Source organism: Chlamydomonas reinhardtii, chromosome 12, assembly GCF_000002595.2.
Source record: "Chlamydomonas reinhardtii strain CC-503 cw92 mt+ chromosome 12, whole genome shotgun sequence".
Taxonomy (NCBI): domain Eukaryota; kingdom Viridiplantae; phylum Chlorophyta; class Chlorophyceae; order Chlamydomonadales; family Chlamydomonadaceae; genus Chlamydomonas; species Chlamydomonas reinhardtii.
The window spans coordinates 4,849,280-4,872,502 of NC_057015.1; the positions used below are offsets into that span (position 1 = coordinate 4,849,280).

Sequence of the window (23,223 nt, forward strand, 5' to 3'; positions counted from 1 at the left end):
CGCAATAGTTGAGCACAAGTCTGGACCATACCGACCACCTGAAACGCGCCAGCGCCGGCTCGGTGGCGAGCAAAACATGCATAATGCCGACGTGCATCATCGCGCGGGACCAGGGGTGCAGGCCGTCACAGCCACGACACGTGCCGCGACCGGCGCCAGCGACAGCGCCGCGTGCATCTGGCTGCCGGAACTCATCAGCCACATCGCCGACTTCATGCCGCGTAATGAAGTGGCGTGTTGCTTGCGCCTGGTCAACCGCGCAGCCGCGGCAGCCCTGCAGGGCGCACGCTACACCACCATCCGGTGAGCCCCGCCGGCAGTCCGGTAGCACCCTCTGGCTACACACCGCGCCCAACCTGCGCCACAGCCACTGCCCTTATATTCACATTCCGTATCCCCCGAGCGGCACACTCGACAGGCTATCGGAGCACGTGCCTCACGCTGCCTTCGCGCGGCGCTGGGCCGCGCCCGATGCGTCGCGCCGCCTCACGTCGGCCCAGCGCCGTCAGCTGCTCGCGCTCACCGCCGCCGCCGGCGAGACCCGCAATCTGCAGCTGCTGCTGAAGCACCAGTGGGCGGGCGCCCTCACGCCGGAGCTGTTCTGTGCGGCGGCGGCGGGCGGGCACCTGGCGGCATGCGAGCTGCTGCGCCGCCGCGGCTGCCCCTGGGGCTCCTGGACTACCGCCGCCGCCGCAGGCGCGGGCCGGCGGGCGGTAGTTGAGTGGGTAGGTTCGGTTGCAGTTACGGTTGGGGGTACGAATGTAGACAGTTGCGGGTCCTGCAATCTGAATTCGCTTGGCACCCTAGCTGTCCCATGCTTTTCCTGCGCCCGCTCTGTTTCGCAGCTTGTGGCAAGCGGCGTGCCTCAAGGCTGGGACTGGCGCTCGGCGCAGGCGGCTGCCAAGGCAGGCCACGTGGAGCTGGCGGCGTGGCTGCTGCCTCGCGTGGCAACCAGCATGACACACTACAAGAGCAGCTTCCTGGCAGCTGCTGCTGAGGGCTGCACACTCCGTGACCTGCGGCGCTTCATGCTTCAGGTGCTGGGCGGTCAGCCGCCGGCGGCGGTGGCCGCGGCAGCCGCGGCGGAAGCAGCGGTGGCGGCGGAGGCAGACATGGAGGTAGCGCAGGAGGCGCGGGGCTGTCGTGAGGAGTGGCTCTAGTGGGGTCCGGAGGTTATGAGCTGGGACCGATACGTGATGCTGGCCGCGGCGGCCGGGTCCGGAACAGGCGACTGGCGACGCAAGGTGGCTTTCCTGGAGCGCTTCGCCGGGCTCCTCTCTCCACGCCGCTCTCAAGGCACGGAGCCGGGCTCAGACGCAACAGCGCCGGGATCGGGATCGGGATCGGGATCGGGACCGGGATCGGGATCCACCAGCCAAACGACGTCGGGCGAGGAAGAGGACGAGGGCGAGGGCGAGGCGGACGAGGTAGAGAGCCCAGAGGAGCTCTTCACAGACCTGTTCCAGGACGCAGCCGCGCCGCTGAGCCCGGCGGAGGCGCCGCATAGCGCTATGGCGTCCATCCAGGCGGTGCGGCGGTGCGGCGACTGGCGGCAACGGCTGGACTGGCTGGCAGGGCGCGGCTACCGGCTCAGCGCAGTGGCCGCCAGCGCGGCGGCGGATGCCGGGAACGCGGAGGCCTTGGAGTGAGTGCCGCACGGGCGTAGTATCGCACCCAGCCGTGGCCTCACGCTCCCTGGTGTATGACCGGCCGGTCTGGCTGCTGTGCTTCAGGTATCTGCTGGGCCGGGTGCCGTCTGCGTCGTATGGCCGCGAGATCAGCTCTTGCGCTGCGCGCGGTGACCTGCCTGTGCTGCGCCTGCTGCGGCCCTACATGGCGCGCATGATCGCAGCAGGTGCGTGTGCGTATGCTGTTTGCAGCTGCTGCTGCTGGGTGTCTTGCTTGCTGTGGGACGTTTGGGACGCAGGACGGCTCATGCGGAAGCAGGAGCTGCTGTGGGGGTGCTACTCGCACAGTAGCTGCTTGTGCAGTTGACATGCCGCCTGCCTTACACTCTGGCAGCGACTCAATTCATCCTCTCATCACTGCATCGAGACGCACATGCCACCAACACACGTGCTCCCTTATCCTTTGACCAGATGCGGCCGAAATGGCTGCGACGCACGGGCAGCTGGAGGTGGTGGCTTGGCTGTTGGAGGGCGCAGCAGACATGCGCCAGGAGCCTGGTGCAGATGGCGGCAGCGATATATACAGCGCAGGCGGCAGAGGAAGTGGCGGCGGCGGTGCGGCAGGAGCGGCTGCGGCGCCGCAGGGCGCCGCAGGGCACCTGCTGTCGGCCGCGCTCTTCCGGGCGGCGGCCAAGTCGGGCAGCGTTGCCTTGCTGCGGTGGCTGAGAGGTGCGTGGTGGGTGCTTGCGGGTGTGCTCATGGTGGCTGGGGCTGGGCGGTGCATGCGCTTGCCGCGGTCGCTGTCAAGGTCGCTACCGACAGTGCATACGTTCGGTAGGCTACCGCATGCTTATCAGCACTACGTTCCGCTGTTGTGCCCCGCGCTGCCACAGACCGCGGCTGCGCCTGGGACTCGCGGGCGTGGGTGTCGGCTGCGGCCGACAGCAGCCAGGAGGTGGTGGAGTGGTTGGCGGAGGCAGGCTGCCCCATGCCGGTGAGTGAGGGCCTGAAGGAATAGAGGAGGAGATGTTGGTTCAGTGCCCAAAAACCTCCGCCTCCATACTCGCTGAGCCCCTGTACGCATTGCCTGCTCCCCCATCCCCACATCCTCCTCCGCACCATTGCATCGCCGCCTGCAGGCCGACGGGGAGCCCTACCTGCTGCCGGCGTGCGAGGGCGACACGCCCATGCTGCGCTGCCTGCACCGCCTGGGCTGCCCGCTGGGCCCGCCCGGCGGCGGCCTGCTCACACGCGTGCTGTCCACCCCGCTGGCCCCGGTGGACGGGGGCGCGTTGCGAGGGCTGATGTGCCTGGTTGAGGAGCTAGGGTGCAGCGTGGACTGGGAGGCGGCCCTGCAAGGCACCGAGACGTGGCGAGGGCGGGACAAGGAGGAGGTGGCGGCGTGGCTGCGGCGGCTGCGGGGGGAGAGGGAAGGGCGGGAAGGGCAAGAGGCGGCGGGGAGGCAGGCGGCGGCGTGACCTTGGCACATGTGCGGGCAGGAGAGGCTGGAGAGCGCGAGGGAACAGAAACAAGTAATGAAGGTGTTGGTACTGTGGGGCGGTACAGGCTGCGCTGATAGCTTACAAGTGTAGTAAATAATAATCACTAACAGGGACGATGGTCCTTTGAGCATGGGGTCTATCTTCCAGGCGGCACTGGCCACGCGTGAAAGCCAAAGTTTTCCGATACACCATTGCAGGACATGCACAAAGCAGTAGAAAGTCAGCAAATGGCTCATACCGTACTCTTTTCCCTTCGCACGCGGTACTACTACGCACGCACGTCACCATACTCATACACCTCGCCTCACGGCCCAGTCCTGCCGCGGCACACTGCTTCGCCCTGCTCCGTCGCTTCTGCACGTAGTTAACTCCCCTACCAGGCGGAACGCATCTCCACCGTTACACACAGCAGCAGCCCGCCTGCAAAACGCATGCCTACCCTAGTGCCGTTCAGTGCATGCCCAGGCGCCAGACGCCAGCTGAGTCAGCTGCTGCACGCGTTCGTTGCAGCCGCGGCCGACCAGCTGCCTAGAAAGCAAGACTGCTTGACACATCAGCCCGCTACATCGTTGCCGCGCTGCCTGGAATCCTTCCCGTCGGGTGGGGTTCCGCACGTCGCCGCACAATAGCGTTAACCGCGCGCCGGCTTGATGAGCACCGTTTTGATGAACGCGGGCGGCATGTCCATCTTGGTCTTCTCGATCAGCGTCTGGCGCGCTGCGTGCACAGTCTGCAGCCGGAAACCCAGGCATGCGCGTGTCCTTATGTTTGCACAGTTGCACTGGCCCCACGATTGCAGCACTGCCCAGTGACGCATGCCCCCCAGCTCGCATTTCCTGCTACAGAGCGGCATGCACAGCAGCGGTGCTCACCGACAGGTCTTGCGGCGTGAGGATGATGTACTGGAAATCGGCGTGGTCGCGCGCACACTCGAGCAGCGTGATGGTGGCCATGCGGCGGTTCACAGGGTCCATAAACACATCGTACTCGTCCATGACGCGGAAGGGCGTTTCGGTGTTGGCGCCCACAGCCAGCAGGAACGCCACGGTGGTGTAGGAGCGCTCGCCGCCTGCGTGCAGTGCATTGCGCCCGCGCAGCGAGGTACGGTAAGCCGGGGGCAGCGGGGCATGCGGCGCTACTGATGCACGGCCGTTTGTGGCGACTCAAGTCAGTAGGAAGCCCCGGCCGTGTCAACCGAAGCCTTGCCCACACCGCGGCCCTTCTCTCAGGCGCGGTTTGAGCGTTTCGCCCGCAGGCACGCACCTGACAGGACCTTGAGGTCCTCGACATTGGTGGCCTTGTCTCCGGTGTCCTTAGCCTTGGGCTGGACAATCAGCGTCAGCTGCCGGCGCTCATGGTCCCACTTCACAGAGCCCAGGTGCTTGCGGCGCTGCATGTAGGAGCTGAACTTGGCGTTCACGTACTTCTCCACAAGCCCCAGCATCTTGAGGTACAGCTGCCGCCGCCGCTCCATGCTCGCGCCCAGCATGGAGGTAGTCTTGGACACGCGCGCGTGCAGCACACGCTTCAGCGACAGCTGCACGGCAAGGGCGACCACGCGGTGTACGACATTGAGTCAGTGACAAAGGTGCTTGAGATCTACCGTACTTGCGCTTAGTGTGGCCAGGTCCGTGCCAGATCCGTTCCCCCCTCGGGCTCGGGCTCAGCCCTGCGCCCCGCAGGCCGCAGGCACTCACCGCTCGGCCCAGGTCCGCCAGCATGATGCGCAGCTGGTCCTTGTCCGCGCCCGCCTTGTGCTCCTCCTTCTCAATAGATTTGTTGACGCTCGACAGTCGCCCCGCCAGGTCCTGAGGCAGCAGGAAGAAAGGGTCGGGGCACGACGGTGGGCGGGGCCAGCAGCGACGCGAGCAAGCACGCCTGCCGTCTAGGCGTTGCTGCATTCTAGAGCCTCTTCCAGCTGACGTCTCCTGCTTCAAGCTGCCCACGGTTGCCGCTGTACGCGCCAACTAGCCAACTGGCCAAGGCACGCACCCGCGGGTTCATCTTCTTGTCGATGTCCTGTCGCAGCACCTCAGCCGTCAGGTCCGCCTGCCCCTGCCACTCCTTAGACTTGGCCATCTTGTCACGCATGCGCTCCTCAATCAGCTCGCGGGCCCGTGCCAGCGCCGCCTGGCCCTCCTCACGGCTGCACACCTGCACACACGGTCACCAACACAGCAGGTGCCTCCAAGCTTGACGCGTGCTAAGGCGAGCACACTCAGCCGCCCCCTTGACAGGGCATCTTGTCCCCATCGCAGGTAAGGCCACCATACCGCCGCACCGGCGCCCGTGCTGCGCGCGCTCCACCCTTCCCAAGGCCTTCCACTCTACCTGCTCAGCGCCAGCCACGGCCGTCTGCCCCCGCTCGCGCGCCTTGTCCATCGCCGCCTTCAGCGCCGCTAGCCGCGATACCACGCCCGCGCGCTCCGCCTTGGCCTGGTTCCGCATGGCCTCCAGGTCCTTCAGCCTCGCCTCCACCTCGGCCTTGGCGTTGGCCTTGACTTCCGAGTCATGCAGCAGCTCCGTAAAGGAGCGCTCCGCCTCTTTCACGCGCTCATTCGCGGCGTTTACCTCCTGTGGTGGACGGAAGAGTGTTGCGGAGGCGCCGGGGTTTGGAGAGTGGGCGGCAGGTGCGGTATAAGAGAGGGCTCGCAACGCGCCCGTGCAGTGCAGGCGGCTCGGCTTTCGTCAACCCACCCACGCACCCACCCACCTTCTCAGCGATATCTAATGCGTCCTGCGCCACCTCCAGCTCGCGCTGCCAGTCCACGATCTCCTGGTGGATGGACTGCAGCTGCGTCATCACCACCTGGTGCTCCTCGTCTTCCACCTCCGGCACCACGGGCTTGTTTTGCTCCAGCCGCCGGCACTCGGTCGCGAGCCGCGTCTGCGGGCAGTCGCAGCAGGCAAACGGAAGAGGCAGGGTTGCGGCGGCCAATCGGTTTACAACTAACCTAGTGCGTGCATTGACATTCTGATACACGCATGACAGCATCCACTGTGCAGTAGCATCAGACTCGCCCACGCAAACAGCAAACCCCCCCATGCAGCGCCACCCGTTGCCAGCAGCAAATGTCGTCTCCCTTTGCGCCTCTTACCTTGAGCATCTTGGCCTGGTTCCACCGCTGCGTAGCCGCCGCCATCTCGGCCTGCTTGGCCGCCCGCTGCGCCACCAGCGCCGCCAGCTCCTCCCGCAGCGCGCCCAGCTGCGCCTCCTCTGCCTCCAGGTCGGCGCGTAGGTTGGCGGCCATATCGCCCATGTCCGCCGCCAGCAAGCAGTTGCGCGCGTTCCTGCAAGAGATGGCGTCAGGGAAGCGGCGCAGATGGGTCGCGGCGGAGGCGGAGGCGGAGGGCTGGGCGCACCACGGCATCATGCGCAGAACAACAGCATTGACAGCTGCACCTACACGAAATGGTCGCGCTTGATCCAGGTCAGGCCGCCCTTGCGGTGGAAGGTCGTGCCGCCCTGGTCAACCGCCAGGGTGACATGGGGGCCCGCCGCGTTCTGGTACACAACCTCGCGGCCACTGGACTCCGTCTCCGCCAGCGCCACACGCTCCACAGAGAACCTGCAGATGCCGTAAGCAGTGCGGGTTCGTGTTCCGGGCCCAGCGAGCTTACCACTGCAGTACACGCTGCCCGATGTCCGGACACAGCCACTGTGCCTGTCCCGATTCCTGCAGGCGTGCGCTAGCGCCTCTGGCACCTGTGGACCCGCCTGGCCCGCACACCCTGGGCCTCCCACCTGTCAACCAGGTAGTTCAGCAGCGGCACGCGTGCCAGCTCGTCCTTGATCACCAGCACGTCCAGCAGCGCCGGGTAGCCGCCACCGGGATGCGTAGCGGGCGGGATGGGGTGCGGTGGGTCGCCGTAGTTGACGGTGATGATGCTCGCGCGGGCATAGCCGGCTTTCGCCATCAGACGGTTCAGCAGCGCTGCGTCGGCGCCGCAGCTGACGATGAAGTCCCTCAGGCAGACGCCCAGGATGGTCTGCGCGGCCACCGCCCACCTGCGAGGCGGCGGCACCACGGGCACGTGGGCACAGGCCGTCAGGGTGGGTGCGGCCCAGGGCCAGGGCTAGGGAACCCATGTTTGCGCACGCACAGCGGGCAGGCATGCACGCTAAGCAGCCGGTGCGCGCTCCGCCCGCACCTGCCATCCGTCACACTGATGTAGGCGCCGAGCGGCCCAATGGGCGGGCGCTGGAAGCTGCGCATGTTAGCGGTGATGAGCTCGCACAGCTTCACCGCGCCGAATGCGCCCAGCCGGTTGCCCTTGGCGGCCTCAATCCCTTTCAGCCCCTGCAGCGACGCGCGCAGCTGAAAGGCACACGCGGTGTTGCAGGTTAGTTGGGCGGCGATGCAGGACATGAAGGCTTGCAACAGGCAAATCTCCACCAAGCCAAGCCAAGCCCCAGCGGCAACCGCGAACTGCAGCAGCAGCTCCTACCATGTCCTCTGAGTGCTGGATGCGGTTCCGGCCTTGCATTTCCTCATCCGCCATGCGCTGCTCCTGCGCCTTCAGCTCCCTGCAGCCAGCCGTCATGCAAGGGGCAGACCCATTTCAGTCCCATATCCATGCACTAGGTGATCCATTCATCCATTGATGCGATTATGAGGTGGTCGCAGGCAGGCACAAACACAGCCAGGCAGCCCGGCAGGAACTCACTCGAACAGCTTCATAGCCTCGTCCACCAGCGCCTTGGCCCTCTCCTCCTCCACCTTCTTGGCCGTGATCTGCGAGCGCAGGACATTGGGGTGATGGCAATCGCAAACCCGTGGCTTAGCAGCTGAACATACGGCACATGCACCCCATCGCCTTTCCCTGTCTTTCCAACTGCCTGCAGGATGCAGCCTGAAATGCGGCATTACACAAACACAGGAACACGCGCACCTTCTGCTGGTGCTCCTCGAGCAGCTTCCGCGCCTCTGCCACCTTCACATCGACGGTGCTCGCTTCCGCCAGCTTTGTATTCACGTCCTGCTCGCACAAGGCGGTGCCCAGTGACAGAGGATGGCTGCAATCTTACTCCCAGAATTTCACAACGTGCTCAATGCAGCACATGGTGCTGTTACAGACATTCCCCGTTCTCCCCCTGACACTCGTGAGACGGTGAGGACAACTCTCTACACATACAGTTTGGGCTCAATTCTCGTAACCCAGACGCACACACATACATCAGCGAGCACACACATACACACCCGCTGGCTTTTTTGCAGCCCCTGAAGGTGGACCTTGGCAGCTGTGCGGTCGCGTGTCTTTTGCGAGCGGTTGTCGGCGGCCCTGCGGACCTCCTTGAGCAGGTTCTCGACGTTGGCTTTGTGGCTGTTCAGCAGCTCTTTGTTCCGCGCCACGACCTCATCCTGCGCGGCGTAGATCAGGGCATGCATGTGCGGTAAATAAATCATAGTACTCGCCCCTGCCGTGCATGCTTGCGTAGGTCCCCCTCTTCGGTGGCTGCACCAGAATAAGAGCCCGCCGCGGCCACTGCCACGCCCCACTCACGTGTTCTTTGAGCCGCTGCTGCAGCTCGTCCCTGTTGGCCGCCAGCTGCTCCAGCAGCCGCGTGTAGAGCTCCACCTGCCGCGGGCCGTGCACCTCGGCCGCCTCGCTGCAGCGCGCCACCGCCGCCTCGTGCTCGCGCACATGCGCCCACACCACCGCCTTCTCCAGCAGGTCCCGATGCTCCAGCATCCTGTGAGCGGAGGCCCGGGCGCAAGTTGCAGGCAAGGGCAGCGCAGCCTCAAAGGAGTTCAGCGGGCACAAACGAGGCAGTATGCACAGCGTACCGGACAAGCACAATTACCGTCGGCACCGCCCAGGCGGTGCCTCTGCCCCGCTTGCACGCACGCATGCGCGCGGGAGCGAGCGAGCGGGAGAGCGAACGAAGGAGAGCGGCTGCCCGGCCGCTCACTTCGGTACCACGGGACTCACTTGTCAGCTTCTGTGAGGCGCTTCAGCTTGGCCTGCAGGCTGGCCTGTGCGTCCTCCGATTCCTTAATATACGCCGCGCTCTCCGCCAGGCGGTGGCTGGACTCTTGAAGCTTCACGCCCGCCAGGTTGTTCTCATCCTGCCAGAGGAGGAAGGAAGGTCCAGTGAAGGTACGGCGGTACGGAGGCAGCAGCAGCAGCAGCAGCAGTAGCAGTAGCAGTAGCAGTAGCAGCACTGGTTGGCAGTGGGCATGATGCGCGGGCAGTGCGGAGAGCGAACACTAGTGCAGTCTGGCGAAAAGCCCGGCTGCATAAGTATCTGATAGGGCGAATGGACAGCATCGACCCACATCGCCATTGGCATGAGCTAGTAAGCGGCAGGCGCGGCGGGTGAGGCGGCTGCCGTACACTCACCAGCTGGCGCTGCAGCAGTGTGCCCTCCATGAAGATGTCGTACTTGTCCCGGCCCGAGTCCCGGCCCGTGTCGCCTGCTCGCATGCATGCAAACCAGCGGCGTTACGTAGCAGCTAAAGTGTGCGGGAGAAGGAGAGACACGGGGTGCGTATACGTGGACGCAGCGCGTCTGCGCCCCACTCGCCTCCGCCCCGTCCCCGGCTCGGGCCCTGCAATATTGCCACCGCCAACACTGCCTATCCGCCCATCCGGCCTCACTGGAGAGAAACTGGCGCGCCTTGTCCTGCGTGATGATCGTGAGCGGGTTGGTGACGTCGATGCAGAAATGCTCCAGCATCGCGAACAGCGTGTCGCGCGGCTTGCCCACTGTCACCCGCTTGCCTCGCTCGTCCAGCAGCTTGACGTCGGTTCCGCCCGCCGCCTTGATGCTGCGCTCGATCGTGATACGCTCGCCGAAGCTGTGGGGATGCGGATTGGAATATGCAAGAAGGGCGGGGGGGTGTCGAGCAATTGTCACGCGAGCGGCGTGGGAACTGCAGAGAGGTGATGCCATGCGCTCCATCGCCTCGAAATTGCAAACTTGGTTGCGGTTGGGGCATTGTTCGTTCCCACGAAACCCAGGCGGCCCCACCGCCAGCAAGTAGGATATGCCCTGGCACTTTATGCAACGCATCCGCAGGCCCACTCACAGGTCCGGCAGGAAGGCATCCTCGCCCACGTTCCACAGCGTCACGTACACACGCGCCTCGTGGCAGCCCTCCTTGACGAACGCCGCGAAAGACCGCGCGCGGCTGGTCTCGCGCGCCGTAGCGCCCAGGCACACCTGCATCGCCTGGATCACCGCGCTCTTGCCACTGCCGTTCGTGCCGCTCACCAGCGTCACGTGGGGCCTGATGGGCAGGAGGAGCAGGTGTGTGCACCACCGGAGCTTTGGCAAGAAAGCAGCCGCCCGGTATGCACAGGCAGGCCGGGTCGCACTGCGTGGCTGAAAACATGCGCGTAAGGGCCCTGGCCTGGTGACGGACCGACCCAAAATCCCCCCAAATCTTCATGCCCGCACGCGCCCGCACGCACCCCAGCTGCAGCTCGAAGTTGGAGTGGCACATGAAGTTCTCCACCCGGATGCGATCCACGTGACCCGCCAGACCGTGCTCGCGGACCACGAAGCCCTGGTTGCGCGGCCGCGCAGAAGCGTTGTTCGCCTGTGCGCCGGGGCAACCACACCACAAGAACAGCAGCGGTGACAGTCAGCAGCTTAGGTTTTGCCGGGGCGGCTCGTGTTGCCGGCGCAGCTAGCCCGCGACAGTGCATGCCGTGTCATCTTGGGCCTGGGGGAGCCTGACCATCGTGTGTCCTCCGGCCTGTCGTTCCCTCACACCGCCGGCAAAGGCTCACCGCGGTTGCATCCCCAGCTGCTCCACCCACAGCAGCAGGCGCATTGTCATCCGTGGCCCTGCGCTTGGTCGGCCGGTCCGCCTCTGTAGCCTTGGGAACATGATCCTCGCCCTCCTCATGCTGCTGCTCCTGCCCTTCCTCATTGCCTGCAGCCTGCTGGGCCGCTGCCGCGGCACCGCCCGCGCTCTTGCGCTTGTTGCCGCGCACGGCCTGCCCACTGCGGGGTGGCGGCGGCAGATCCTCTAGCGGCATATCGCCGTCATCACTGGGTTGCAGGCTGGCAGCCGGCTCTGCAGGGGCAAAGTATGTACCGGTACATTCTCACGAACAGGCTTCCATGTCTCATGGGGTGTGCGTGGTGGCTCAAGCCAAGCCCTCGGCACTCCCCGACACATGTTCGCCCGTGCGGGGAATGCCGTATTGCCGTATGTGGGTATAATTCCGATCGCGCCAATCCGCGCACCTGCTTTGATGGGCCGCTGCCGTTTGGTGCTCGTCGGCTTGTCTGTGGACATCCTACCGGTGTTGCCGAGCGGCACGGACAGCCGGTTCGTGGCGTCGCTCAAGCCTACAGGCAGGTGCAGGTGGCGCAAGCGCTTTGAGGAGGTCCTTTCGGACGAGTGGGTCGCCAGGCTAGGCGCACCTGCAACTGCAACTGCGCCGCGAAATCCTGACCCAACCACGCACCGGCGGAGCGGCGACTCGGGCCCAGCGAAGGCGGTGCCTGCTGGTTCTCGGGCAGCGGCTGGAGCACTCCGTAAAAGTCCTGCCACAGGATGTCCTCCGTATCCCCGTCCTCGTACTCTGCAATGAGGGCCCGCACGAAGGCTCTGAAGGCGCGAGGCCGCGCTGGTAGGGTCTGGCGCGCTAGCTGTTGGTGCAGAATGGTCCAAAGTTGAAACTGTGCCCAAGCTTCTGAAGCCCTCGTCGCGCTTACCAAGGTGATAACAGATTTCACCCTCGAACTTGACTATCTCCTTGCACGTCCCCTTGAAGAACTGATAGCGACCCCTATCGTCAATTTTGAAGCGCTTGAGCACGCTTCTGCCCACGTAGGCCTTCGCTTCTCGCACAGTCTTTGGTTCCGGCTCCATCGGCATCAAGCAAGGTCAGTCACGGCGCGCAGGGACAAAACTGTGAAAGACATATCAGATTTGCAGAGACCTGCGCTTTTAAGTTGCAGCTATGCCTGCCACGCCTGCATAAATTGGAACATGCAGTATCTAAGTATGTTATGACGCGCTGGTTCAGCTGAGTAGTCAGGTGAGGATGCGCGGGCCATCGGCATAGCACGCGCATCACAAGGCCGGCCTTCATTGCCGCACGGGGCACCATTGTTGCTGTGTCAACACACAACCATTGACAAGACAAGCAGTTCGCGTTGAGTTAGAACGTATTGCCCAGCCCTGTCCAAACCCAACTTCTTGCAGCAGTCGTCACCTGACTTTAACACCAGTTGCAAAGCTGCCGTAATTGCTGGTGTTTTCGCGTGGACTGTGGGTCACGCAAGCTAAATGCATGCAACTTTTCGTGGGGCGTCGGTGGAGCCTCATTCTTGTTGATGACGCGTCGAAAGGAGAAAGCTAGGCCTGAAGGTCTCATTGCAGACACCTCGCTGCCCGCCAGGCTAGCGAGCCCACACGAGGCGAGGGCGTATGTAGGTGAGCAGCCGTGTCGCCAACCCGGTTCCTCTGCTGTCTGCCCACCGTCGTGCCATGCCACAGTCGCGGCTGCTGCCCGACATGTCATTGCTGTGTGCACATCCCCGCGGCGGGTTTGTGTACGGTACATGCGTGTGCCTGCCTGCTCTCTGTAGTGGGGATGACCTGGCCGCTCTAACTGCCCACAGGCCGCCCAGTGTGCCGCTACTTTTCTTTCGAGGAGAGCGACTCGCCGGGCTGGTACTTTGGACGGGTCATCTCGGTGGACGTTGACGCCGATACGGCGTTCTTGACGGTGCGAAAAGGGCGAGGATGGTGGGGCCGAGGGGGTGAAAGGTCGTCGCGGTCGCGGCGCGGGGCTGGCGGAGCTATTGGTTGGGGCCCGTGCCGTGTGCATGTGGTGCGTGACACTTGCAGTCTTGCATCGCAGTCCAGTCTTCACCGCCAACCTTCGTCCTGGCACATGCTCTGACTGTGCCACCGAACCATTGCCGCCATGACGCCGTCCACACCTCAAGGTTGAGTACGAAGACAAGGACACAGAGGAGTTGTATTGGAACGAGTTCGTACGGTGGGCCGTGACTGAGGATTCCATGCCGCCCACCCATACGGACGGCGGGGAAGCTGCGGGCGCCGCCGCTGACCCGCACACGCCCGACGGCGCAGCCCAAATTGGCGGCGCAGCCGCGGGCGGCACAGCTCCGCGCAAGCGCAGTGCCTCCGCTGCGGGGCTGGCCCCAGACAGCCCTGAGTCGCCCACGCCGGTGCGGCAGCAGCGCACGGTGAGCGGCGGCCGCGGCTTGGTGTGCACGGCTTGCAGCCTGGCCCGACCACAGGAGTGTTCTTATGTCCTCGCTGGGTTACGTATGCATGGGAAGCATGGTATCTCTGCGTGCCGCTGCTACCATCTGCGCTGCGCCCTTGTCCCCCGGCACTCGCAGAGGTCGGCCTCGACGGGCGTGCACGTGAAGCAGGAGCCTGGGGCGGACGGCGAGGGCGGGTCACAACTGGGCCCGCAGCGCTCGCGCCGCTCCCAGGCCTCCCGCGGCCGTGGCGAGGACGGTGCGGCGGCCGAGCGCGAGGGCGAGGCAGACGGCGAGGAGGAGGATGTGGCGCGGCCGCGTGTGCGCCGGCGTCTCGACATGGACCAGGCGGTGAGCGGGAGACGGCAAAGACGGAACAGTGAGCGGGGTGGGGCGCTGGAGGCCCAGAGAGCTGCACGAGAATGAATTGTGCCTTGCCGGTTGGGCTTGATTGTGGCTATCGGTGTGTTGCCTTGGGCTTTACGTTTGAGTTTGCACCTAAACATTTGCTGCCATGCTGGTTGGTCTGCAGGCGGATGGGCAGCCGCATGAAGCGACGGGCGCGGCGGGCGCAGGGGCCGGAGCCGCGCTCTCCAGTGCCCCGGCGCCACCGGCAGATGGAGCCGGTGGTTCCCGCGCTGGTGTCGCTAGCCAAAGCGCTGCACCGCAGCAGCAGCGCTTGTCGGCGGCGGCTGTGATGCAGAAGAAGTGGAAGCTGCCGCGGGACCCGCGCCCTGCCGGGCACCTGCGGCGGATCCAGCTTATCAACTTCATGTGTCACAAGAACCTGGAAGTCGAGTTCGGGTGGGTGCATCCACACTTGACATCGCAAGCAAGTAGCCACAAACAGTACGGGGCTTGGGATAGCAGTCCATTTCTGCCAAGCGTTTGCTGCTGGTATCCTCACACCGTCATGTGCCCACATCCCACATCCCACCCACCGCCATGCAGCCCGCACGTTACCTTCCTCAGCGGCCAGAACGGCAGCGGCAAGAGCGCGGTGCTTCAGGGGCTGCAGGCGTGCCTGGGCGCCTCGGCGCGCGACACCAGCCGCGGCAGCAACCTGTCGGGCTGGGTCAAGGTGGGCTGCAACACGGCCAGCGTGGCTCTGGAGCTGTGGAACACGCGTGAGGAGGACACGGCGGCGGGGCAGCGCACCGTGCCCTTCCGATACGAGCTGTGAGTGGTGGGAGGCAGTTCTGCATGGTGTTCAAATGCCCCAAGCATGAGCGCAGATGCACGGTGCGGATGTCAGAGATATAGAAAACGCCTGCAGTGTGTCTGGTTCCGGCGGGGGATCAGCTATCCATGCAAGACTGATCGAAGTGCGAGTGCCTATTTGCTTGCTGGCTGGCTGGGGACGCCCGCTACCGCGGCAGGTACGGCCCGGTCATCAAGATTGTGCGCAAGCTCCATTCCAAGGGCGGCGGCACTTTCCAGCTGTACAACGCGCACGGAGTGGAGGTCAAGCAGGCGCAGATCGGCCAAAGCCCGGCCAAGGAGGTGAGGGCGGGGCACTGCGGCCGTGGCTGTCTGGGCTGCCTCACCCGCTTTGACTACTTACTTGCTGCTGGCCTAACGCGCGATGTAGGCGACACTTGCGATGCCTCCATGATTTCCCCCCCCCTTGACCGCCATTTTCACACCCTTCTCCCCACCCGCCACCGCGCCTCCAGGTGTCGGCGCTGGCAGACCACTTCCACGTGGACGCCGCCAACCCGCTCATGATCATTACACAGGATATGTCCGCGCGGTTCCACCAGAGTGAGCCCTGCGCCCGCCCTTGCCCCCCGCACATGCAGAGCGCAGCGCGTTGCAGCCCTCTCCCTGTTTCGCAGGGTGTGTCGTCGGGACTCACACAGCGTCACCTGCCGCCCATCCCGTGTGATCCAGACGCCGCCGAAACCCGCCATAACCCGCTTGCCCTACCTTCCTTGCCTTCTCATGTCGCGTGTGTGTCTTGCCAGAGACGAGCGGCAGCGGCGCCCGCAGCTGCTCCAAGTACGAGATGTTCATGGAGGGCACCTGCCTGGCCGCGGCGCGCGACACACTGGCGGCAGCGGAGCAGAAGATCGTGAGCGGGGGGGCTCGGGGGCCGGGGGCATGGGGGCTGGGCAGGGCCGTGCTTGGTGGTTGGGGCGGACCGGGGCCTTGCGTGGTTGTGGCAGCAAAGGGTCCGTGTCGGTAGGATGCCGGCGGCTCGCTGCCGCATGGGCGTTACACAGCCGCGCTGCCCCTGCCCCTGCCCGGGGTGGCCGGCTTCTGCCGTCACCGCTCCTGCACGGATGCCTCACCTGCTCCCTGCCACTGCTGGCCCCACCACCATTGCCACTGCCAGGCGCGTGCGGACGCCAACCTGGCTCGTCAGCAGGGCCGGCTGGCTGAGCGGTCCGCGGCGGTGAAGCAGCTGGAGGCTAAGGTCAAGGAGCTGCAGCAGGCAGCGGAGTGAGCGGGGCAGGGCGCGCGGCAGGGAGGGGAGTGGGCAGGGCGGTTGGGGTGCGGTAGATGCGACAGGCAGCGTGGTCGCACTAGAGTTTGCTTCCCTGCAGTTTGTGTCCTCGGTGCTACTCCAGACACATGCGCGTCTTTCCGTCCCTTGGGCTCTCTATTAATTCCGTCCCTTGGGCTCTCTATTAAATACACACATGCCTAAACGGTGCCGTACACCCAAACACGACCACACACACGCCCACAGCATGCGGCAGCTGCTGGGTGACGTGGAGGCGGCCCTCATGTGGTCCACCGTGCGCGAGAGCGAGGAGGGGCTGAAGGCAGCCAAGGCTGCCGCGGCGGCGGCGCCGGTGCGGGTGGCGGCGCTGCAGGAGCGGCTGGCGGCGCGGCAGCAGGCGCACAGCCAGCTGCAGGAGCGGGAGAGGAACTTGGTGCGTGGTAACGTGTTGGGATGAAGGGCGGATGCCTGGAGGGGCTGGGCTGGGCTCGGGCTGTTGGCAGGGGCGGCGGACGGTTGGTCGCATGGGCACTGTCGTCTCAGATGTGGGAGCCCTAGCTCATCAACCAGCCGCCCCCTGAATGCCTTTCACGCAAAGCTGCCCCTGCCAAGCTGGCCTGCGCCGTGACAATTCCTGCCTGCCTGCCTGACTGACTGACTGACTGACTGGCTGACTGACTGACTGGCTGTGGCCGCAGCGCGCCGAGATGGAGGACACACGCGTGGCTCAGCTGCCGGCGCGGCTGAAGGAGCTGGAGGCGGCCAAGCGGGAGGCGGCGCGGCGGCAGACGGCGGCACGGCGCGAGCTGGAGCGGCTGGACGAGAGCATCAGGTCGCTGAAGGTGCGAATGGGGCGGGGTGCACGTGGGGTGCGGGCGGGGTGCACGTGGGGTGCGGGTGGGGCTGGCGGGGCAAGGGCGTGCAGCGGGCGCTTGCTGGGTGCCGGCGCCGCGCACTACCGGTATCACCAGTGGCAGCCCAGTGGTGTGTATGTGCGCGCCCTCCGCCGGCACACGCGCCCCCATGCTCCGTGCGCTAGCATGCAGCATCTACCTACCTTTCGTCGCCAGCAGCAGTCGCAACACCAACACCAAAACATCCTGCCTTCCTGCCGCCTGCGCAGGACACCAAGTCGGAGCGTGAGGCCGACCTGCAAGCCCTGGCAGCGGCGGCGCAGAGCGACACGGCGCTACAGTCCCTGGCCGCACACAACGAGCGGGTGGGTATGGCCGCAGCGGCGGCATGCCGCGACCGCGGCCCATAGAATTTACAGCTTTGTTACCCGTTTTGGCGGGGTAGTAGACGTGTGGTGTTGCGTGTTGCATGCATGCATGGACGCACGCTCGCTGTGATCTGGGCACGCCCGCCGCCGCCCGCAGCTGAACGCCAAGACACAGGAGCTGGAGGGGCTGCAGGAGCAGTTGGCGGCGCTGGAGGCGCGGCGGCTGGCGCTGGCGGGCGAGAAGGCCACAGCGGAGCAGGAGGTGCGCGTGGCGCAGGGGGACGTGGGAACACACACGGACCTCGGCGCGTGCTGCAGGCGCAGTTAGCGCCGGCATTGTGCAACCGCTGTTGCGCGCCTTCAAGTGCATCATGATTCCGCCCCAACTGGACGCGGGCATGATATGCCGTACCTTGATATACATGTGGTTTTTTTTAACCGAGTTACTCCCGTCTTGCATGGACGGCTACCCCTGCCCCCCCGGCAGGAGCGCACCGCGGCCGCGGCCCGCCGGGACGCGGAGGCGGCGCTGCGTGACGCCAACGGCCTGCATGAGGAGCTGGCGGCGGCGGCGGCGGGCGGCGGCGCGGATGCGCGGTGGCGCATGCTCACAAGGTGTCGCGGGCCGCGGGAGCCACCACCTTGCCCTCACCACAACTGGTGCTCCATTTTGATTATCATGTGTCTACCCTGCCTGTAAATCAGGCTCGTAGCCAACCGCCTGATTTCACCCATGCGCCGAGTCGCTGACGCGCCGCCTCATCCGCATCACTCGCGCTTGCAGGCGCTGGGGCGACTCCGCCATGCGGCTGCAGGAGGCCATTCGCCGCGCCCCGCCCAACACCTTCTCCCGGCCGCCCTTCGGCCCTGTGGGACTGTACCTGCGGCGCGTGCCGGGCAGCTGCGACCAGGCCTTTGCGGCGCTGCTGGAGCACGCGTTGTCGAACGTGCTTGACGGGTAGGGCCTGCGCTGTGGGAGAGGGGATGAGGGGTCGGGGCGTCCGGGCGCAGCGGTAGCGGCAGGGGGGACAGCGTGCGAAGGACTGAGCGAGTGGGCGCGTGAGCAAACTTCGAAGTCGCACTCCGGCAGTGTGCCACGGCCTTGCGTAGTAAAAACCTGCGGGCGCATGCTGCGTACGCGTATACGAAATGTCTGCGTGTTTGCAGGTGGATTGTGAACCAGCGCGATGACAGCGACCGGCTACAGGCGCTGGCGCGACAGGCGGAGCTGGGAGGCTACAGGCCGCAAGTCAGCGTGGCGCCGTTCAAGTGAGTGCGGCCGGTCGTGGCGCTGTGCCGCATGTGGCTGCGGTGTGGGTGCTGGGCCATGGAGGCCGCAGCAAAGCGCAAGCATGGTGCCGTTGGACAGGGAGCAAGGAGCCTGACGTACTTGTGCAGGGCAGCGCCTTGTTTCGTACCTTGACCACGCCCATCCGCCCCCGCAGGGATCGGGTTCACCCCTACAAGCCCGGCCCGCTGCTGTGCGACCCGCACACGGGGGTGGTATGCAAGCGGGTCGTGGACCTGCTGCAGCCGGCGCCGCCCAACGAGGAGGCCATGACGGACACGGTGGGGCGGGCAACCAGCGGGTGGGGCGGAGGGAGCGGGCTGGGGAGTGGAGGCAGGGAAGAGCGGGGCTGAAGCACCAGTTGCGCGGTGTTGGGGCTTGCGTGCGCGTGGTAAGGCAAAAAGGGCATCTTGTGCTGCTGACGCCTGTGCCTCACGCCGCGCCACGCTCCTGCTGATGCTGATGCTGATGCTGATGCTGATGCTGATGCTGATGCTGATGCTGATGCTGATGCTGATGCTGGTGCTGATACTGCTGCTGGTGCTGGTGCCGCTGCTATTGCCGCCCTGTAGATGCGCGCCACTCTCATGTCCTTCCTGTTGGACAACGGCGGCGCGGCGTCCACAGTGCTGGTGGAGGACCGCGACATGGCACAGGTGCGTGTGCGCACAAGGCACAAGGGGTGTGTGGGTGCGTGTCTGTGGCTGCCCCCCCACCGCTGCCGTGATGCCGTGTTGCCGTGTTGCCAAGCCACGGCAGCACCACCTGCGCACGCTGCACACGCTGGCATGCTCGCACCACACCCGCACTGGAACTGCACACCCACACCCGTACCCACACCAACACCAACACCAACATGACGCGCCTGCTGCACCACTGTACCTGCCGACAATTTCGCGACATCTTAGTTGGTCAGGAATGTCACCTGCGCCTCCTCTCGCCGCACGTGTCGCAGTGGGTGGCCCGAGGCGGCCTGCAGCATTGGGACGTGTGGACGGCCTACGACTTGGAGGGCACCAAGTATGAGGAGCGAAACTCCACTCTTATCACCAACGTGAAAGCCATCAGGAACAGGGGGTGAGCCCGGGCGGCTGGGCACGCAGGGCGCAGAGGAGGCGGGCACTAGGATCGGGGCCGGGCCGGGAGCATGTGTCGGGGGGCAAGGGGTGATGGAAAGGACCCCGGAGCGCACAGATCAGCAAGGCATGCTCTTTTATCGTGCGGGAAATATGGAAACCAGGATGTGCAAGGTGGATGAGGTGGCGGCGGACACGTCGGCGCAGCTGGCAGAGGCCGCCCGGCAGCTGGCGGCGCGGAAGGCGGAGGCGGCCGCGGCAGCGGCGACGCACGAGGCGGCGGTGGCGGCGCTGCGGCGGCTGGAGGGCGAGGCGACCGATCTGAAGAAGCGCCAGGTGGCGCTAGGGCGGCAGCAGGTGGGGAAGCTGGGGCACGGTGGGGGCTGTGTCAGGGGCACCGAGGCAACCCAGGGCGCCCCCTGCCTCCTGCACTCCTCAAACACTCGCGCGCATCGCATGCACTGTCCTTCCTGCATGTCTCCTGCAACTTCACTTCCAAACCACGCGTGTCCTCGCCCCGCAGGCGCGCTGCACGGCCGAGCTGTCGACGATGCGCGAGGAGACGCCGGCGGCCGCCAGTGAGGCCCTGAGCGCGGAGCTGATGAACGCACTGACGCAGCTGGGCAGCCAGCTGCAGCAGCAGGCCAGCGCGCGGGCGGAGCGCGAGAGCGAGCTCAACAACGCGGCGGCCAGCGTGCGGGACGTCGAGGCCAAGTGCGTGGAAGCAGAGGGCAATCAGGAAAGAGGGTTGCCGCCTTTATGCACGCGAGTTGGAGAGCGTGGCTGAGCTGTGCTGATTCATTTTCACGGTGTGGGCCACCAGCAGACCCCAGGCAATCCTCCCCATCATCAACGACACCCGCCCCATGACGCCCACCATACGCATGCGCTGCCGGGTCTGTAGGCTGGCCCAGGCGCGGCTGGACGGCGACTCCTACCTGGCTCGGCGCGATGAGCTGGTGGCGGCGGTGGAGGAGGTGGGCCAGCAGCTGGCGGCCAGTGCGCGGCGGGTGGCGGACACGGAGGCGCTGCTGGCGGCGGCCAGGCAGGACGCGGCGGTGGCGCAGGCGCGTATAGACGAGTATGAGAGCAAGGTGGAGGCGTCGCGCGCAGAGGCGGAGAAGGTGCGTGCGTGTGTGCCTTTTGTATGTGTGTGTTGCAGGGGGTCCAGGGGTGTGGTCGCGGCGACACCTCGTTGCCAGCTAAGGTTGCCATAAGCTGCGGCTCAATTGCGGTCAAGGCCAAATAAATGGAGCCGCGACCTCTGCAAAACCTAATGCAAGCATACGCATTACAGTACCGAAATGGGGTCCTCTTGAACAGGAGTGCCCTCGCGCGGAGGGCGCCGCTGCTCTCGAGCGAGTCAAGGAAGCCAAGCGCGAGCGGCTGCGGCGCGACCGCGGCGCCGCGTCCCGCAGCCCACAGGAGCTGGAGAAGGAGGTGGAGGCGGCTGTGAGCCTCAAGGTGAGGGCGGGGGTGGGTGAGGGGGGTGGGGGTTGGGTTAGAGAAGGGCGGGCGTGCGGGCGCCCTGTGGTTGGGAAGTTTGACACACGGTGTGCATGGAAACGAGGAGGCAGTGTGGGGATGTGATGGTCCGACACCACTGACACCGACACGCTCGACCTCCACGCCCGCGCTTCATGGCACACGTCAGGCTCTGCGGGCGTGGGTGAACCGCACCGAGCGCGACATCGAGCGCCTGGAGGCAGACGGCAACCTGGAGACCATACGGGCCCGCGCCGACGAGGTGAGGCAGGGACGAGGGGCAAGGACAAGGGGCAGGAGCAGGGGCAGGTTTGCGGCAGTGCGGTTCCAATATAAGCACTTCTGAAATGTATTATGATTGCACCCAAGTTGCTGACCGCCACCCGTACCCCAATGGCTGACCACCACCACCGCTGCTGACTCCCCCTGTGCCTTTGTGCGTACAAATGCGTGTTTCCGCCGCCTCCCGCTTAGGCCCGCGCCTCCTTCAAAATTGACTTGGACGCATACAAAGCGGTGCAGAAGAAGGTCAAGGTCATGCGTGAAAACCAGAGCCTGCGGGAAGTCAAGTACATCAAGATACGCGACTATGTGCGTGCGTGGGCAGCAGGAGTGTGCGTGAATGCTTTAAGAGAGCACAGAGAAAGAAACAAATGTGTATGTGTGTGTTCTGATGCGTGCATGCGTTGCCTCTTGTCTGGTGTGTTTGTGCGGGGCAGCGGTGGGGCGACGTGTGCAAGTACTGTAACCTCACGCACAATTCGTTTGCACTCCCAATGCAAAGCAGGCAAACATAGATGCCAGGAAGGCGTGTGCTAGCTACGGAACGACTCCGCCCCGTACATACCATGGCCTGACTTGCCCCGACGACATGCACACATGCACACATACGCATTCACACCCGCGCGGTTTCTGCAGGCGGAGCGGGTTGTGAGCGCCAAGTTCCAGCAGTACATGCTGCGCCGCAACTTCGCCGCCTCGCTGGCGCTCAGCCACGGCCCGCCTGGCCGCCTGGAGCTGAGCGTGCGGCCCACCAACCAGCAGGAGGCGCCGTCCAGCCTCATGCAGCTCAGTGGTGGGTACTGGAGGGAGGGGCCGGCGGGAAGGGCGGCTCATGGCGGCCCTGGTGGCATCGTCGGGTCTTGGGCTGTGGCGGCTTGGCGGTCGTTCCTGGTGCGTGCCATCGCGCGCAACACTGGCATGCACGGCCACTTACTTGTCGCGTGCACTGCTGCTACTTGACCGCATTACCCGTACTGGGGATGCCGTCCTGACGTTGTTACCGCACTGTCCGGCGCCGCTTAGGCGGCGAGCGGTCGTTCACCACGGTGGCGTTCCTGCTGGCGGTGGGCGCCATGCTCGACAGCCCCTTCCGCTGCTGCGATGAGATAGACGTGTACATGGACCCGGTGCGTGCGTGTGCGTGTGTGTGTTGGGGTACCCAGATTGGTGCGCTCAGCAGCAGCGGGGCTGAGACAGGTGCAGCAACGGGCTGTGGTGTTAGTGAGGGGCAAGGACAGTTGGGGCCCAGGCAGGCATGCAAGGCAGCGCTCTGTGAGCACTGTTGTTGTATGACTTGTATCCCGGGTGAGCTCAGCCTGCTTGCCTTACCCCGCCCTGACACCCCTCCCTCTCCCGGACCTCCTGCATGCTCACACCGCCCCACGCCCCGCTCCCCGCAGACGAACCGCAAGGTCTCCACTGCGGCGCTGCTGGAGTACGCCTGGCTATTCAACAGCGGCAGCCAGCTGGTCATGCTCAGCCCGCAGGTGCGGCAGGGCGGGCGCAGGGGCGGGCGGGGAGGGCCGTGAAGGACGTAGGCTGCGTCTGCAGCTCCCTCGTCTGGCCCATCTGCAGCTCCCTCGTCTAGCCCATGTCGTTTTAAGTTCCCCTTGCTCCTGGCCTGTCCCCAACAGGACTCCAAGACCACGCAGGAGTGCGAGGATGCGCTGGTGAAGAAGTGCCAGGCGGACCGGCGGCCCGTGCCGCCCAAGGACTTCTGCAAGATTCTGGTGTTGCAGCCGCCGCGGGAGTGAGCGTGAGCGGCAGGGGTGCGAGGGCATGGCAGGGTAGTGCGGCAGGGGTGGTGAGCGGCGGCGGTACGCGCGGCAGGCGTTGCAAGGGCGTTGTTTGTTGGGGTGTTGTCGTGTGTTTAGGCGTTGTCGCAATGGTTGCAGGGCTGCGGTGTACGAAGGGTAGGCAAGTAGGCTTTCGCGATTACATGTGTAACGGATGCCGTAAACTATGTCGATGTGCAGTACGGTTTGGCCAGGTGTGAAAGGGCACTCTGCCGCACGAGGCCACGTGGTGCTTGGTACTGAGAATGCGTGTGCGCCCGTGGTGGAGGGAAGGGCAAGAGCCACGACGAG

At 65.3% G+C, this 23,223-nt stretch overlaps 3 protein-coding genes across 3 annotated transcripts; 2 read left to right on the top strand and 1 right to left on the bottom strand.

Moving 5' to 3' along the window:
* The first annotated feature begins 1 nt into the window (after position 1).
* On the top strand, positions 2-3,173 carry CHLRE_12g525000v5 (uncharacterized protein). The gene is made up of 8 exons (XM_043068443.1): positions 2-303; positions 419-725; positions 846-1,143; positions 1,297-1,645; positions 1,734-1,855; positions 2,100-2,357; positions 2,522-2,622; positions 2,768-3,173. Exons 1-8 carry the CDS (start codon positions 77-79, stop codon positions 3,104-3,106), a joined length of 2,001 nt encoding a protein of 666 aa, XP_042918538.1. The 5' UTR covers positions 2-76; the 3' UTR covers positions 3,107-3,173.
* Positions 3,174-3,196: 23 nt separating this feature from the next.
* CHLRE_12g525050v5 (uncharacterized protein) lies at positions 3,197-12,081 on the bottom strand. Its single transcript, XM_043068444.1, has 25 exons — positions 11,808-12,081; positions 11,558-11,674; positions 11,334-11,438; positions 10,871-11,160; positions 10,550-10,677; positions 10,165-10,365; positions 9,734-9,933; positions 9,476-9,549; positions 9,065-9,201; positions 8,636-8,825; positions 8,332-8,493; positions 8,024-8,110; positions 7,799-7,866; positions 7,580-7,658; positions 7,283-7,449; positions 6,876-7,139; positions 6,538-6,699; positions 6,229-6,421; positions 5,844-6,017; positions 5,462-5,704; positions 5,123-5,284; positions 4,828-4,938; positions 4,394-4,667; positions 4,003-4,199; positions 3,197-3,860 (listed from the first exon to the last, which is right to left on the bottom strand). Exons 1-25 carry the CDS (start codon positions 11,962-11,964, stop codon positions 3,762-3,764), a joined length of 4,041 nt encoding a protein of 1,346 aa, XP_042918539.1. The 5' UTR covers positions 11,965-12,081; the 3' UTR covers positions 3,197-3,761.
* A 181-nt stretch (positions 12,082-12,262) lies between these two features.
* Positions 12,263-23,223, top strand: CHLRE_12g525100v5 (uncharacterized protein). Its single transcript, XM_043068445.1, has 30 exons — positions 12,263-12,531; positions 12,720-12,826; positions 13,050-13,313; positions 13,473-13,685; positions 13,867-14,138; positions 14,286-14,513; positions 14,714-14,837; positions 15,011-15,098; positions 15,302-15,408; positions 15,673-15,779; positions 16,030-16,216; positions 16,482-16,625; positions 16,907-17,002; positions 17,163-17,267; positions 17,493-17,620; positions 17,790-17,963; positions 18,173-18,274; positions 18,451-18,574; positions 18,866-18,949; positions 19,249-19,370; positions 19,534-19,726; positions 19,893-20,083; positions 20,274-20,493; positions 20,693-20,833; positions 21,024-21,116; positions 21,329-21,445; positions 21,773-21,929; positions 22,160-22,263; positions 22,537-22,623; positions 22,771-23,223. Exons 1-30 carry the CDS (start codon positions 12,432-12,434, stop codon positions 22,888-22,890), a joined length of 4,299 nt encoding a protein of 1,432 aa, XP_042918540.1. The 5' UTR covers positions 12,263-12,431; the 3' UTR covers positions 22,891-23,223.